This window comes from Staurois parvus, unplaced genomic scaffold (genome assembly GCF_062004578.1).
Source record: "Staurois parvus isolate SC_StPar_1 unplaced genomic scaffold, SC_StPar_1.0 ptg000394l, whole genome shotgun sequence".
NCBI lineage: Eukaryota > Metazoa > Chordata > Amphibia > Anura > Ranidae > Staurois > Staurois parvus.
The window spans coordinates 2772468-2788200 of record NW_028318190.1 but is presented as its reverse complement, the minus strand read 5'-3'; the positions used below and the strand labels follow the sequence as shown (position 1 = coordinate 2788200).

At 44.0% G+C, this 15733-nt stretch overlaps 1 protein-coding gene across 1 annotated transcript in view; it reads left to right on the top strand.

Annotated features, from left to right (window-relative positions):
* The first annotated feature begins 6798 nt into the window (after positions 1-6798).
* The window catches only part of SLC9A1 (solute carrier family 9 member A1), a 74704-nt gene continuing 65769 nt past the window's right edge, over positions 6799-15733 (top strand). The window contains exon 1 of the mRNA XM_089686240.1: positions 6799-7588. Coding sequence (XP_089542366.1) covers positions 7288-7588 — 301 coding nt within the window. The 5' untranslated portion in view covers positions 6799-7287. The remainder of the gene's footprint in view (positions 7589-15733) is intronic.

Genomic DNA, 15733 nt, shown 5'->3' with positions numbered 1-15733 from the left:
CTCTGGAGTGACAAATCACGCTTCTCTGGCAATCCGATGGACTTGTTTGGGTTTGGAGGTTGCCAGGAGAAGGATACTTGCCTGAGTGCATTGTGCCAAGTGTAAAGTTTGCTGGAGGGGGGATTATGGTGTGGGGTTGTTTTTCAAGGGTTGGGCTTGGCCACTTAGTTCCAGTGAAGGAAACTCTTAAGGCGTCAGCATACCAAGACATTTTGGACAATTTCATGTTCCCAACTTTGTGGGAACAGTTTGGGGATGGCCCCTTACTGGTCCAACATGACTGCACACCAGTGCAGAAAGCAAGGTCCATAAAGATGTGGATGAGCGAGTTTGGGGTGGAGGAACTTGACTGGCCTGCACAGAGTCCTGAACTCAACCCAATAGAACACCTTTGGGATGAATTAGAGCGGAGACTGCAAGCCAGGCCTTCCCATCCGACATCAGTGCCTGACCTCACAAATGTGCTTCTAGAAGAATGGTCAAACATTCCCATAGATACACTCCTAAACCTTGTGGACAGCCTTCCCAGAAGAATTGAAGCTGTTATAGCTACAAAGGGTGGGCCAACTCAATATTGAACCCTACAGACTAAGACTGGGATGCCATTAACCACTTCGAGTTTGGACACTTTCACCCCCTTCCAGTCCAGGCCAATTTTCAGCTTTCAGCTCTCTCACATTGTGAATGACAATGACAATGCCATACAACACTGTATCCAAATGAAATTTTTATAATTTTTTTCACACAAATAGAGCTTTCATTTGGTGGTATTTAATCACCAGTGGGGCTTTTATTTTTTGCTAGAGAAACGAAAAAAGACTTAACATTTTGAAAAAAAACATGTTTTTCTTTGTTTTTGTTAATACATTTTGCAAATAAATATACTTTCTTCATAAATTTAGGCCAAAATCCATTGCGCTACCTTTTTTTTGTATAAATAACCCAAATCAGTGTGTATTATTTAGTCTGTGTGAAAGTTGTAGCGTTCACAGACCATGTTATATATATTTGAAAATTTATGAATCCTGATGTACTGACTACCTATGTAATTTCTTGGGGCCCTAAAATGCCAGGACAATACAAATACCCCCCAAATGACTCCTTTTTGGAAAGTAGACAGTCTGTGGTATTTAATGAGAGTCATGGGGAGTTTTTTGAAGTTGTCATTTTTTGCCAATTTTTTGGGGGAAATGACAAAAGTAAATAATTTTATTTTTCCACAAAGTTGTCATTTTAACAAGTTTATTCTCTCACACGGCATAGGAATACTTGCAATTACACCCCAAAACACATTCTGCTACTCTTCCTGAGTATGACGATACCACATGTGTGAAACGTTTTCACAGCCTGGCCACACAGAGGGGCCCCACATCCAAAAAGCACCATTAGGCATTCTAGGGGCAAAAATTACACATCTAATTGCTTGACTGTCTATCACAGTTTAGGAGGTCCTGGAGTACCAGGACAATTAAATTACCCACAAAATGAACCCATTTTGGAAAGAAAACACCCCAAGGTATGTTTTAATAGGCATGGGGAGTCTTCTGAAGACTTCATTTTGTGCCACATGTTTTTTGAAAATGTGAAAAGAAAGTGAATTTTTTTTTTTTATGCAAAGTTGTCAATCAATGAAATATTTCTATTACACAGTATAGGCATACTTAAAATTACATATCAAAACGCATTCTCTAACTCCTTCTGAGTATGGCAATACCACATGTGTGGGACGTTTTCACAGCTGAGCCACATAGAGGAGCTCCACATCCAATAAGCACCTGTTGGCGTTCTAGGGGCAAAAATTACACATCTAATTTCTTGACTACCTATTGCCGTTTTGAAGATCCTGGAGCATCAGGACAATGGAATTACTCACAAAATGATCCCATTTTGGAAAGCAAACACCCCAAGGTATGTTTTAAGAGGCATGGGGAGTCTTCTGAAGAATTCATTTTTTTCCACAAGTTTTTAAAAATGTGAAAAGAAAATGGGGCAAAAATTACACATCTAATTGGCGGTGATCAGGACCCACTGGTTTGGCAGTGATCAGGATCTGCTGGTGTGGCGATCAGGACCTGCTGGTATGGCTGTGATCAGGACCCGCTAGTGTGGCGGCATTCAGGACCTGCTGGCATGGCTGTGATTGGGACCTGCAGGTGTGGCAGTGATCAAGATCTGGTGGTATGATGATCAGGATCTGGTAGTGTGGCGGTGATCAAGACCCGCTGGTGTGGCGGTGATCAAACCCGGTGGTATGACGATCAGGACCTTCTGGTGCGGAAGTGATCAGGGACACTGTAAGGTGATCAGGGCCACTGATTGGGCCACTGTATGGCGATCAAGGACACTGGGCCACTGTATGGCAATCAGGGATAGCCTATTCATTTTCAAGTCAAACTGCTGAAGTGTTACTAAACTCAGGACCCTGCATCCACAATATGTGGTCTCACACAGTCCGTCACAGCCAGTCAGCCAATGAGGAGAGAGGTTGCAGGGCCAAGCCATGGCTCCGTGTGTGAATGGACACACGGAGCAGCTGGTGCCCCCATAGCAAGCTGCTTGCTGTGAGGGCACCTGACAGAAAGGAGAAGCCAGGAGAGCCTGTGGGTGACCCAAGAAGAGGAGGATCCAGGCTGCTGTGTGCAAAACCACTACACACAGCAAGTAAGTATAGACATGTTAGTTATTTTACAAGGAAAAAAAATGAACCTTTAGTATTGCTTACGAGCTGAAGCTGATTGAGGAACCAGGTCAGGTGGGGACAGAGCTGCATCCTTGGACAGGTAACTGTCCTTATATTAATATTCAGCAGCTAGAGTATTTGTAGCTGCTGACTTGTAAGATTTTGGGGGGAGATGGAGAACGCTTTAACCGTGAAGGAAACAGAACTATATTTGCACCATGCCCTAAGGCTCCGTTCACACCAATGCATTTTTTGCTTTTTGCAGAAACGCTCTACAGTCCGCTTAACATGGTTTCCTATGGAACATGTTCACAACTATGCTTTTTTGAGCTGCTGCTTTTTTGGAAAGGGTCAGGGACTTTTTAAAAGCAAAAAAAGCAGCGTTTTTGCTACAATAAAGTTCAATGGAGAAGCTGCTGCAATGCATGGTATTGCGTTTTTGCAGCGTTTTGCATTTTTATTTTGGCCAGCAACATAAAAAAATCCAATTTAGGCTTGGTTCACATCTGAGCGGTTGGTGCCGCTGCAGGATCCGCACAAATACCTGCAGGCAAAGCACCCGCACAGAGGAATGCGGGACCCGCAGGCAGGTGTTATTAAATCTAATGGCATGCCGCACTGGAAATCGCAACCATACTGGGAACTTTGGTTCCCAATACGGGCTGCGATTTTCCAGTTAGTGTAGGGACTTCTTCCCTGTGTGTCCCGGGGAACGGGAGTCCATTCAAATGAATGGGCTCTCGTGCCTGCGCAAATCGCGGCCCACATGACCACACAGACGTGAACCAGGGCTGGCATGGTTTTCTATGAAACATGTTCACATCTATGCTTTTTTGAGCTGCTGCTTTTTTGGAAAGGGTCAGGGACTTTTTTAAAAGCAAAAACGCAGCATTTTTGCTACAATTGAGTTCAATGGAAAAGCTGCTGAAATGCATGGTAGTTCAATTTTTGCTGCATTTTGCATTTTTATTCTGCCCATCAAAAAAAGAAAATTCCACTTTAACCACTTGCCTGCTGCCCTATAGCAGAAATACTGCTGCAGGGTGGCAGGGCTGTGCAAAATCACACATACAGTGGGGCAAAAAAGTATTTAGTCAGCCACCAGTTGTGCAAGTTCTCCCACTTAAAAAGATGAGAGAGGCCTGTAATTGGCATTATATGTAGACCTCAACTATGAGAGACAAAATGAGAAAAAAAATCCAGACAATCGCATTGGCTGATTTGAAAAGAATTTATTTGCAAATTATGGTGGAAAATAAGTATTTGGTCACCTACAAACAAGCAAGATTTCTGGCTCTCACAGACCTGAACCTTCTTCTTTAAGAGGATCCTCTGTCCTGCACTCATTACCTGTATCAATGGCACCTGTTTGAACTTGTTATCAGTATAAAAGACACCTGTCCACAACCTCAAACAGTCACACTCCAAACTCCACTATGGTGAAGACTAAAGAGCTGTCGAAGGACACCAGAAACAAAATTGTAGACCTGCACCAGGCTGGGAAGACTGAATCTGCAATAGGCAAGCAGCTTGGTGTGAACAAATCAACTGTGGGAGCAATAATTAGAAAATGGAAGACATACAAGACCACTGATAATCTCCCTCGATCTGGGGCTCCACGCAAGATCTCACTCTGTGGGGTCAAAATGATCACAAGAACGTTGAGCAAAAATCCCAGGACCACACGGGGGGACCTAGTGAATGACCTGCAGAGAGCTGGGACCAATGTAACAAAGCCTACCATCAGTAACACACTACGCCGCCAGGGACTCAGATCCTGCAGTGCCAGACGTGTCCCCCTGCTTAAGCCAGTACATGTCCAGCCCGTCTGAAGTTTGCTAGAGAGCATTTGGATGATCCAGAAGAGGATTGGGAGAATGTCATATGGTCAGATGAAACCAAAATAGAACTGTTTGGTAGAAACACAACTCGTCGTGTTTGGAGGAGAGAAAATGCTGAGTTGCATCCAAAGAACACCATACCTACTGTGAAGCATGGGGGGTGGCAACATCATGCTTTGGGGCTGTTTCTCCGCAAAGGGACCAGGACGACTGATCCATGTACAGGACAGAATGAATGGGGCCATGTATCGTGAGATTTTGAGTGCAAACCTCCTTCCATCAGCAAGGGCATTGAAGATGAAACGTGGCTGAGTCTTCCAACATGACAATGATCCCAAACATACCGCCCGGGCAACGAAGGAGTAGCTTCGTAAGAAGCATTTCAAGGTCCTGGAGTGGCCTAGCCAGTCTCCAGATCTCAACCCCATAGAAAACCTTTGGAGGGAGTTGAAAGTCCGTGTTGCCCAGCGACAGCCCCAAAACATCACTGCTCTAGAGGAGATCTGCATGGAGGAATGGACCAACATACCAGCAACAGTGTGTGCCAACCTTGTGAAGACTTACAGGAAACGTTTGACCTCTGTCATCGCCAACAAAGGATATATAACAAAGTATTGAGGTGAACTTTTGATATTGACCAAATACTTATTTTCCACCATAATTTGCAAATAAATTCTTTCCAAATCAGCCAATGTGATTGTCTGGATTTTTTTTCTCATTTTGTCTCTCATAGTTGAGGTCTACCTATGATGCCAATTACAGGCCTCTCTCATCTTTTTAAGTGGGAGAACTTGCACAATTGGCGGCTGGCTAAATACTTTTTTGCCCTACTGTATATACGTGATTTTGCATTTCCAGGTAGGGGGCGCGTGCGCCATTGGCGGCCTCAGCTGTCAATCACCAGGTCCTGGCTGATGAATCCCAGCTTGCAACCGCCGACCACCGAGTATCACTGACCGGGGAGAGGTCAGTATGTAACCAATACAGATATCTCCCCTGTCGGCACCAGCACACTGTTTTGTATTGTTCTGCATAGAAGAGCAATACAAAGCAGCGTGCTTACACAGTAAAACACACACACAGCACGCAGTTAACCCTTTGTTCGCCCCAGATGTTAACCCCTTCCTGCTCAGTGTCATTAGTACAGTGTCAGTGCTTTATATTAGCACTGATCACTGTATTGGTGTCACTGGGGATGTCAGTGACAGTCAGTTCCCACCCAGTGTCAGAATGCCCACCACATTCCCGCTATAAGTCGCTGATCGCCGCCATTACTAGTATTGAAAAAAAAAATTCTAGTATATATATCGCCATTTATAGCCGCTATAACTCATGTGAACCAATTAATTTACACATATTGGGATTTTTTTTTTAGCAAAGACGTGTAGCAGAATACATTTTGGCCTAAATTTGTGCCGAAATTTGATTTTTTTAATTTTTTTTACTGGACATGTTTAATAGCAAAAAGTAAAAAATTTAGTTTTTTTCTCAAAATTGTCAGTTTTTTTTGTTTATAACGCAAAAAATAAATGCAGAGGCAATCAAATACCACCAAAAGAAAGCTCCATTTGCACTTCCGCCTGGCAGCACTAGGGTCATTGGTTCAAATCCCAGCCACGGCACAACCTGCCTGGAGTTTGCATGTTCTCCCTGTGCCTGCGTGGGTTTCCTCCGGGTACTCTGGTTTCCTCCCACACTCCAAAGACATGCTGGTAGGTGAATTGGATCCTGTCTAAATTGGCTCTAGTATGTGTATGTATGAATGTGAGTTAGGGACCTTAGATTGTACACCCCTTGAGGGTTAGGGACTGATGTGAATGTACAACATATATGTAAAGCGCTGCGTAAATTGACGGCGCTATATAAGTACCTGAAATAATACATTTGTGGGGAAAAAAGGACATGTTTTATTTGGGTGCGGAGTTGCATGACCGCGCAATTGTCAGTTAATGTAACGCAGCGCCGTAACGCAAAAAATGGCCTGGTCAAGAGGGGGGGGTAAATGCTGTACAGGGCAAGTGGTTAAAAAAAGAGCTAAGCAAAACACAAAATGCAGTAAGAACACGTCAAAACCACGTGAAGAAAAATGCAAAACGAAAAGCACTGCAAAATGGACAAAAAGCAAACTGCATAGGTGTGAACGGAGCCTTACACACGCTCAGATATTATGAAGAGTTTAATCTGTTCTAGCTCCAGACCAGCAGAGGTCGCTCTCCAAACTGGCTTTTCCCCAGGCGCCCTTCCCAGGCTCCTGTGCTGGCCGAGCTTCCTCTCTCTCCCACCAAAGACAGAGCAGCCAGTCAGAGGAGGCGAGCGGCTGGTCGCTCGTAGAGGGAAGGCGGTGCCTGGGATTTGGAAGCGTCACATGAAGTCGGGGAGGTCCTGAGGAGACAGGACACAGGGTCGGCGTACTCCTGCACACTGCTACATGTTATAGCTGCCGGCTAGAGAAGTTTCCAGTCACCTCTACATCACATGCCTCATTACAGAGCCGTGAGCGGACAGACTGCAATACCCCGGAAGACCTGCTCGTTCTCCTATGACAGCAGCCAGCCGCCTGTGTCCAGGAAATACCATGTTCCCCCCCATTGATTGGAGCTCCCCGTGTGTGTTCATAGCAGGACAGTGTATATGAGTGAGGTGGAGGTGAAGCAGTATGTGCTGGGTGCAGGCTGTGGATAAGACTCGCCTGGCTGTGTCTGTATATATGTCCAGTGTATGAGAGCTGATTATAATCTGTGCTGTTTATAGCCCTCACACCTCGCCATGAAGATGAGGATGTGCCCAGAGTTCCCCAACTTCAGGTGGGCACTGACTGCGAGCTTCTTCCTAGCACTGGTGGTGTTGGTGCCTGTTGCTGCCTCTGATGTCAATCCAGACCCGCCCCCCCCAGGTATCACCCCTTATGATGAGGGAGTCATTCTGGATCCCCACCATGCTGCTGACAATGACACCCATAAACCTAAACGCAGAAAAGTGTTCCCGGTACTCGATCTGGACTACCCTCATATCCGTGATCCCTTCGAGATCTCCTTGTGGATTCTTCTGGCTTGTCTGATGAAACTGGGTGAGTGGCAGGCAGTGCCTGGTACTGACATGGATTGCTGTCTTATTTGTAACTAACATTGTATGGTATCCAAGCTATTCAAGGGTCCTGTGCATTGTTTACTTGTCTGTTGGCTGTGGTTATAGTCATGACTGTACCTTGAACGGTTTTGAATAAAGCTTACCACACACACTATTTTTAGATCCCTTTTATACGGGCAATCCAGGCAGGTCCACCTGTCAGTTTTTCAGGCAGACATGATCGGAAGGTTCTGCATTCCTATGGACAAATGGGTGTAAATGGGTCCGATCCAATGCACTAAAAAAAAAACTGAAGGGAATCTGCCCACTTCCGTTTAGGTGAATCGGACCGGAGGGTAGTTGGGTGTAAATGGACAACATAGTCCATTTACTCCTGGCCACCCAGAGAGCAGAGTGGGCCTTATCTGTGCCCATTCAGTTTGTGTCATCGGCCCGCTCTGCTCCATTCTGCAGGGGATATGTGAGCAGATCCCCTGCTGTTTGGAACAGAATCTGCCCTGTGTGAAAGGGGCCTTAGAACTACCAGCAACTGTATAGCAGGGTCTGCCTGATTGGATACAAAGGAATTGGATTGTTTAGGGTGGTCCTGATATTAGATAGATTTGGTAAATCTAATGTCAACTGTATGATCAGATTGTAATGTGTATGGTGGCCCTTTAGGCCTCGCCTACACCCGGACATTTTCTAACTCTAAGGCTTGATTCACATATGTGCGGGTGGTGCCGCTGTGTATCTGCACAAAAATCCGTGCAGTCGCACCACCCGCACAGAGGACTGCGGACCCGCAGGCGGGTGCCATTAGTTCTAATGGCACGCCGCCCGCACTGGAAAACGCAACCGTACTGGGAATCAAGGTTCCTGTGCGGGCTGCGGTTTCAGAAGAAGTACAGGGACTTCTTCCCTGCGTGTCAATGGGCATGGGAGTCCTATCAAATGAATGGGCTCTCATGCCCGCGCAAAACACGGCCCGCATGGCTGCATATATGCGCACCAGGGGTAAGTGCCAAAACACTCAGCATCCAAAATACCATGTATTTCAATGGTGGCTGTTCACACAGTAAAACTTGGCGTGCAATGGGAACCTTTTTTTTTAGCGCTCAACCAGCAGGCTGAAAAAAAAAACGCACAGATACCTGCATCCATACAAGTAATGTGGATGCAGGGATTCCCCCCCCACTGCGCTATTGTATTCTGACAGTGGTGATCCCCCTCCCTATCAGAATACAGCTGCAGCAGCAGATCAAATGCTGGTTTTCCAGCGGGATTGTTCGACAGAAGCTTGGCCATGTGATCTCTGAGTTCTCACACTTGGAGCCGGTGGGGACCAATGCTGCATCCACCTAGGTAAGTATAATTTGGGGGGAAAAAAAACACTTCTCCATTTTTTTTTTTTTCCTGTGGAAAAAATGATTAAAGATGCTGAAGTGTAAATATATCAATGTGTAGGTCAAACAAACTTTTTTGCTTTATGGTACAAGGTTTGGTCGGATGTCTGACACCATATACTTGCTTTACAGATAAATGTCCTGCCTAATGGTTTCTTAAGCATTTGATGTTTTGAGTGAAATACAACTAGTCTTCCTAGATATAATTGCATGTTAAAACTGGCACCACAACTATATCTATTGTAGTTGAGGCTCTGCAGCACTCCACCTTGAGTTGCTACATAAATGTGCAATTAAAGAGTAAGCCCTCCCATGCAACTTTGAATTAACTGAAGCCTTCAGATGGCTTCTGGCTTGCTATATCACTTGTGGATTTGAGTAGCTTGATCTTCTTTTCATATGATTTAGTTTTAAAGTGGGAATGTATAACTTAAAGGTTAAGGGTTCATCCCTTTTGCAGTATGTGTAAATGCCTCAACCCCCTTTCTGACAATGCACGGTGGTGGTTCTCTCCCACAGCCACTGTCAGTTTTACATTTTACAGGGCTCTGCCTGCACAGCTGCATCATTCATTCACACTTCTCTTAATGAATGATCTACAAGGACTGTCTGGCCCTGTGGCAGACGGACTTGTAGTTCTCTTTAGACTACAAATGTAGTAGTATTATTATTATTTATATAGGGCCAACAGTTTGCGAAACACTTTACAATATTAAGAAGGGCAGTATAATTACAATACAATTCAATACAGAAGGAATAGGAGGGCTCTAAAGGGAGGGGGAGGTGGTATAAAAGGTAATGGCTGCAGGGGATGATCTGAAGGAGTTGACTCAAGTACAGTTCTTAGGTGGAGGGTGGGGTAGGCTTCCCCAAATAAATGGAGGGGGGGTGGGGGGGGTGCGCTAAACCACCACAACCTCCCCCCCATGTGCTCTTACTATTTGGTTATATGGTTGGGTGCTAGCCGCTTTATCTGTTGAGGGTTAGTGGAAGCGCGGTAGGTTCTTTCCCATCTCCCCGAATAAATGAGTTTTCAAAGATTGCCTTAAGGCGAACAGGGTAGGAGCTGACCAGACATACTGGGGCAGGGAGTTCCAGAGGATGGGAGAGGCTATGGAGAAGTCCTGGAGGCGAGCATGGGAGGAGGTAACAAGGGAAATCTGCAGATGAGCTTGGTGATGTAGCTGGGGGTGATGTTGTGGATGGCTTTGTACATTGTGGTTAGTATTTTGAATTTTATATGTTGGGCTAGTGCAGGGGTCTGCAACCTTTAAGACATAAAGAGCCACTTGGACCCATTTCCGAGAGGGAAAAAAAGACTGGGAGCCGCAAAACCATTGCAACATTTAAAACAAATCCGACACTGCATATATTGCAAAAAACGCTCTGGTCATGAAGGGGGTTTAAGGGCCCAGTAAGCAAAGGGTTAATCAGGGCCACAGTGTATAGTCATAATCACAATCATAGCCTTAGGTCAGTGGTGGGCAACCTTTTTTTTCGACTGAGCCAAATCTCGCCAAAACCACGATTGAAATTTATTTTGAGAGAAACATTTTTAAAACTGAAAATACATCCCCCATATAGTAATTCATCCCCCATATAGTAATTCATCCCCCATAGTAATTCATCCCCCATATAGTAATTCATCCCCCCTATAGTAATTCATCCCCCCTATAGTAATTCATCCCCCATATAGTAATTCATCCCCCATATAGTAATTCATCCCCCATATAGTAATTCATCCACCCTATAGTAATTCATCCACCCTATAGTAATTCATCCACCCTATAGTAATTCATCCACCCTATAGTAATTCATCCCCCCTATAGTAATTCATCCCCCCTATAGTAATTCATCCCCCCTATAGTAATTCATCCCCCCTATAGTAATTCATCCCCCATAGTAATTCATCCCTCATATAGTAATTCATCCCTCATATAGTAATTCATCTCCCCTGTAGTAATTCATCCCCCCTATAGTAATTCATCCCCCCTATAGTAATTCATCCTCCATAGTAATTCATTCCCCATATTGTGTGAATTCACTTACCTTTGCTCCGCGCGTTCCTCTCGCTGGGTTCCCGTGCCGTTCTGGTCTTCAGGGCGGACTGTGAGAGGAGAGGAGTTCGTCACGCTGCCCCGCCTACATCCGGGCTGCCCCGCCTACATCCTGACAGCCAATGTTTGCCAGCGGGCGCCCGGCACACAGAAGATCTACATTAAAAGAGCCGCGGCTTGCCGACCCTATTGCCTGTCACCTGGTGGGCAGTGTGCTCCGGAGCCGCAGGAAAGGTGAAAAAGAGCCGCATGCGGCTCCGGAGCCGCGGGTTGCCGACACCCGGGCTAGTGGAAGCCAGTGAAGGGATTGGCAGAAAGGGGCAGTAGTAACGGATTGGTTAGTAAGGTGTATTGGTCTAGCAGCAACATTCGTAATAGAATGAAGGGGGGATAGCCTGTGCAGGAGTAAGCCAGTGAGGAGGGAGTTTCAGTAGTCAAGGCATTCGTAGTCCACTGATACTTCCTCCTGCTAATGAAAGCCTGTACAGACGAAGAGCTGGGGGAAGTGTTTGCAGGAGCCTGACATTGCACCCACAATCCACTGATTGCAGATGCAATTGTTTGTATAATCCTGTTAAAAGGATAAGTTCACCTTTGGAACATGTTACATGTTCTACTTGTTTTTAGGGTAATTGAGTTTTTTTTATATGCAATTTCATTGACTACAGTTCATTTGAATGGTCTGCTGTGCCCGCGGTTCACGCAAGGAAAAGGTACATGCACCTTTTGCAAAATGCATCCGCATGGAAACTGCATGATCTTTTTGACCATGTGGTTTCTGTACCCACGATCATGCCATGGGACGAGATGCTTGGGGATACCATTCAGAATGAATGTCACAACCCCCACCCCCCCCCCCCCCCCCTCGTCCCTCGCAAGAGAAATATGATGTGGGTGGATGTGTGATTCCTGCACCCCCAACCAGCCCGCAGCCGCAGGGCTACTGTGAACTAGGGGTTACACTTGCTTCCAATTGTGTCCTAATAATCCAGCACAAAATACATTACACATTACATAGAGAGAAACTCAAATGGTGCCAAACATTTTACAGACATTGAAGGATTGAATATAATTATTCCACCCATATTTATTACAAGGGGCCTTCTGTAGATACTTTTAAGTAATTCACTTTGAGAGATTGTAATGTTGTATCATGAATTAATAAATTTAGACAATATCAGCTTAGTATCTACTTACTTCCACCATACAGTTGACTTGTGTGCAGCAGGCAATTTCAGTTGGTGGGATAAGATATCCTTTATTCCTTCTCTGCATATATAATAAATAACTATTCAGTGGAGCTCATTGTAATATGATCTCAAAGTGAAGAAATGATTTATCTGAAGGGTAAGATGCCAGAATGAAAAAGCATCTTTCCTACCCATTTGAGTCCTTGGCAGTGGCCTGTGAAAGGCATGTGGAGCTGTTTGAGGGAAGCTGCAAAAGTTCAAATGAATGCTCTGATGGTATGACATCACCAGCAGACCTTACACAAGGCATCACATCACACAATTGATGTCACACAAGGCATCCACATCACTAGAACCTTTTAAACATTTATTTAGAATAACTGTTCCCTCCAAATATTTCTCTATTTCTGTAAAAACCTGCATTTTTTATTTTCTTGCTAGAAACTTACTTAGAACCCCCAAACAATATATATTTTCTGAAAGCAAGGTTCCTGGAAAATAAAATGTGGATGTTACAATGTTATATGTCACCTGATATTTGTGCAGTGGTTTATCTTTATGTAGATTTTCAGGAAAAAATACACTTTTTAATGAGTTTTAGTGAACACAAACACAATATAATAGCCATTTTTGTTAAAATATAAAATGATGTTATACTGAGTAAATAGATGGCAAAAATATCAGGTTACCAGTTTAGAGTTACACGGGAGGTCTGGTGTTGGAATTATTGCTCTCACTCTGACGTTTGTGGCGATGCCTCACATGTGTGCTGCGATTGCCATTTAGATGTGTGTGGACCTACGTGTGTGTTCACATTTGTGCTTGAGTGTGGGGGGATGGGGCGATTTTCAAATTAAAATAAATTTTTTTTTTTTTTTTTCTACTCTGGGGGTTTTTTAATCGGCTTTATTGCTTTTACAAGGAGTGAACAACATCAACATTTTTTTTTTTTTTAAGAAGAGATCTGAAGATCAGATCTCTCCTTTGCCCTCCAAAGCAGCTGATTAAACCAAGATCGGTTTGATCAACTGCTTTACAAGCTGGTAATGGCTTTTAAACAAAGTGGAAGTGACAAAATCCTTGTTGCTTCTGTTGTTCCTTCCCCTCTGTGATGCCAGAAAACAGAATTTCCTCTCACTCTATCTGCTGCACCCTATGCGAGTGGTTGCATCGGTACTGGGCTCCCTGGTGGGACGAGACAGCCCAGTAAAGGCAGTGGCTGGAGGGGGTACCAGGATCATGGCTGTAGCTGCAGTCATGATCCTGATATAACCATCTCAACAGAGGTCATATATATGGCAGTATTGAGGCGGTTAAACCCTAAGAAAAAAAAAAAAGCTGATAGAGCTGCACACATCAGCACTTATCATGTTTGCATGAATTTTTTTTTTCATTTAAGCCTGTGGTCCATTTGAAATTCTCCCCTTGAAATTCTCTTGCTGTTTTTTGGTGGCTCCTTGTCCTTAGAGTGTCTTTGCGTACACGCTGCTGGCTGTCATCATGGATGTCTCCATGCTTTTACAGAAACAGATAGCTGTGGTGGAAAGACACTCCCTTGCCTTCCCTGCTCCCCCTCCTCCTAAGATCTTGAGCCAGCAGAAGTACAGAGGATACGTTTTAAATGTTTGGGCACAGAGGAGAATAAAAACCGGTACTGAGTGTGTTTCACAATTTAACTGGAATTCTTTTAAAAAAAACAAACAGTTGTAAGTTAAACTTCAAGACCATTTTGTGTCTCAAATCTCAGGAAATGTTTTCTCACTGCATGACTAATGGTCATTCCCTTTTTAGGATTAGGAGAGTTTACTATATATTGTGTATTTATATTATGTGGGAGAGCATATGAATCAGTAATGTGCGTGTAAGGGTCATTGCTGTTTGTACATGTGTATGAATCAGTGCTCTGCGGAATGGTCCAAAAGATTTGTCAAGGTCTGTTTAAAAATAAATTGACACACACACACACGTAATTTTGTGTTTTGTGAAGTTGTATAACTTTGTCATCAAAATAAGACTGGGAAATACCGATCATCGTGGCTACCAGCTCTAGTTTGCTGGCTAGAAAAAAGAAAAAAAAATGCATCATACATTAACCTGGTGAGAAATCTCTACCGCATAATATCCACATCTACCAATGCATGCACAAATATAGGTTTATAAAATATATTGCATAGACTTTCTTTATGAAATTGGCTCCTTTTTTGTCTCAAATTGTCCCACTGTGTAAGGAAACACAGCCATCCTCCTTGGCGTGTTCCAAAAATGAACTGCACAAGTACATGTTGGTGCATGCATGTACGCTCGCATGCACAGGCACTGTAAACCTCTCATTCATTTTAAATTGTGCCCACACATGCACATTACAGTTTAGTAGGGGTAGTAATTAGTGAGAACTATAGTTTGAGGAGAACAGTGCACGTGATCACAAATATATGCACTGGTCATACTGAAAGAAAAAATGCAAGTATTTTGCAGATGTTTGTAAAGTACAGAACCGTATACTAGATTACAATATTATTTAAAGTGGAACTTTAGTCATTCAATTAAGTCTGGCTAGATCACTTCAGGCTGGCCCCTTTTTGTAGGTATAGCTATGTAAAGCATTAAAAATAAGTGCCTGTACTGTCTCACCCTGCTCTGCACATGTTCAGTTGCGCTCTATTTTTTGGCACAGTGCCTAAAATCAGTGCCACTAGAGGCCAGTCTGTTAACAGCCTAAAGATTTACTGCTGCTCAGGGGCTCCAAACTTTAGCAAAATGGTAGCCTCCAGCAAGAAGAAACCAGACTAATGCTGGAGGCAATTTACAACACGCACTAATTTTGGTTGTATAATTAACGTGAAATGTATGTTCCTTTCTACAGAACATTCGTTTTTAATAAGTCATTACAGGTAAAGTTGCGCTTTAAAGATGGAGTATTTTTTGGCACATTAACTCTTCAGCTGGCCATGCAAATTTCACCCAGTTCCAGATGGACCAGCCAAAATTAACTGTATGTAGCCCTGTCGCCATCCTCCTGCCTGAGATCATTCAATGGAAATATCGAAGAAGCTGGGAGGAAAACTGCTGACCAAACTGGTATATTTTGATTAAAGTGATTGTAAAGGTTCTATTTTTTTTTTTTTTTTATTAAAATAACAAATATGTCATACTTAACTGCTGTGTGCAATGATTTTGCACAGAGCAGCCTCGATCTGCCGCTTCTCTGGTCCCCCACCATCGCTTCTGGCTCCTCCCACCTGCTGAGTTCTCACAATAGGAAACAGTTTCCTATGGTGGGTGCTCAATCAAGTCTGGCTGTTTGTCTATTCAGACAACTCTGCTCTGCCCCACTGCCCGCTCTAAGCTCGCTGTTTTTGACTGACAGCAGCAGGAGCCCTCTCTCAGCCAAGCCTGTAAGAGTCAAGAAAGTGGGGAAGAGCTGCTGACATGTGCAGTGCTGGACCAAGTCTGGGCCTTTACAACCACTTTAAGCTGGATTCTAATCCAGACA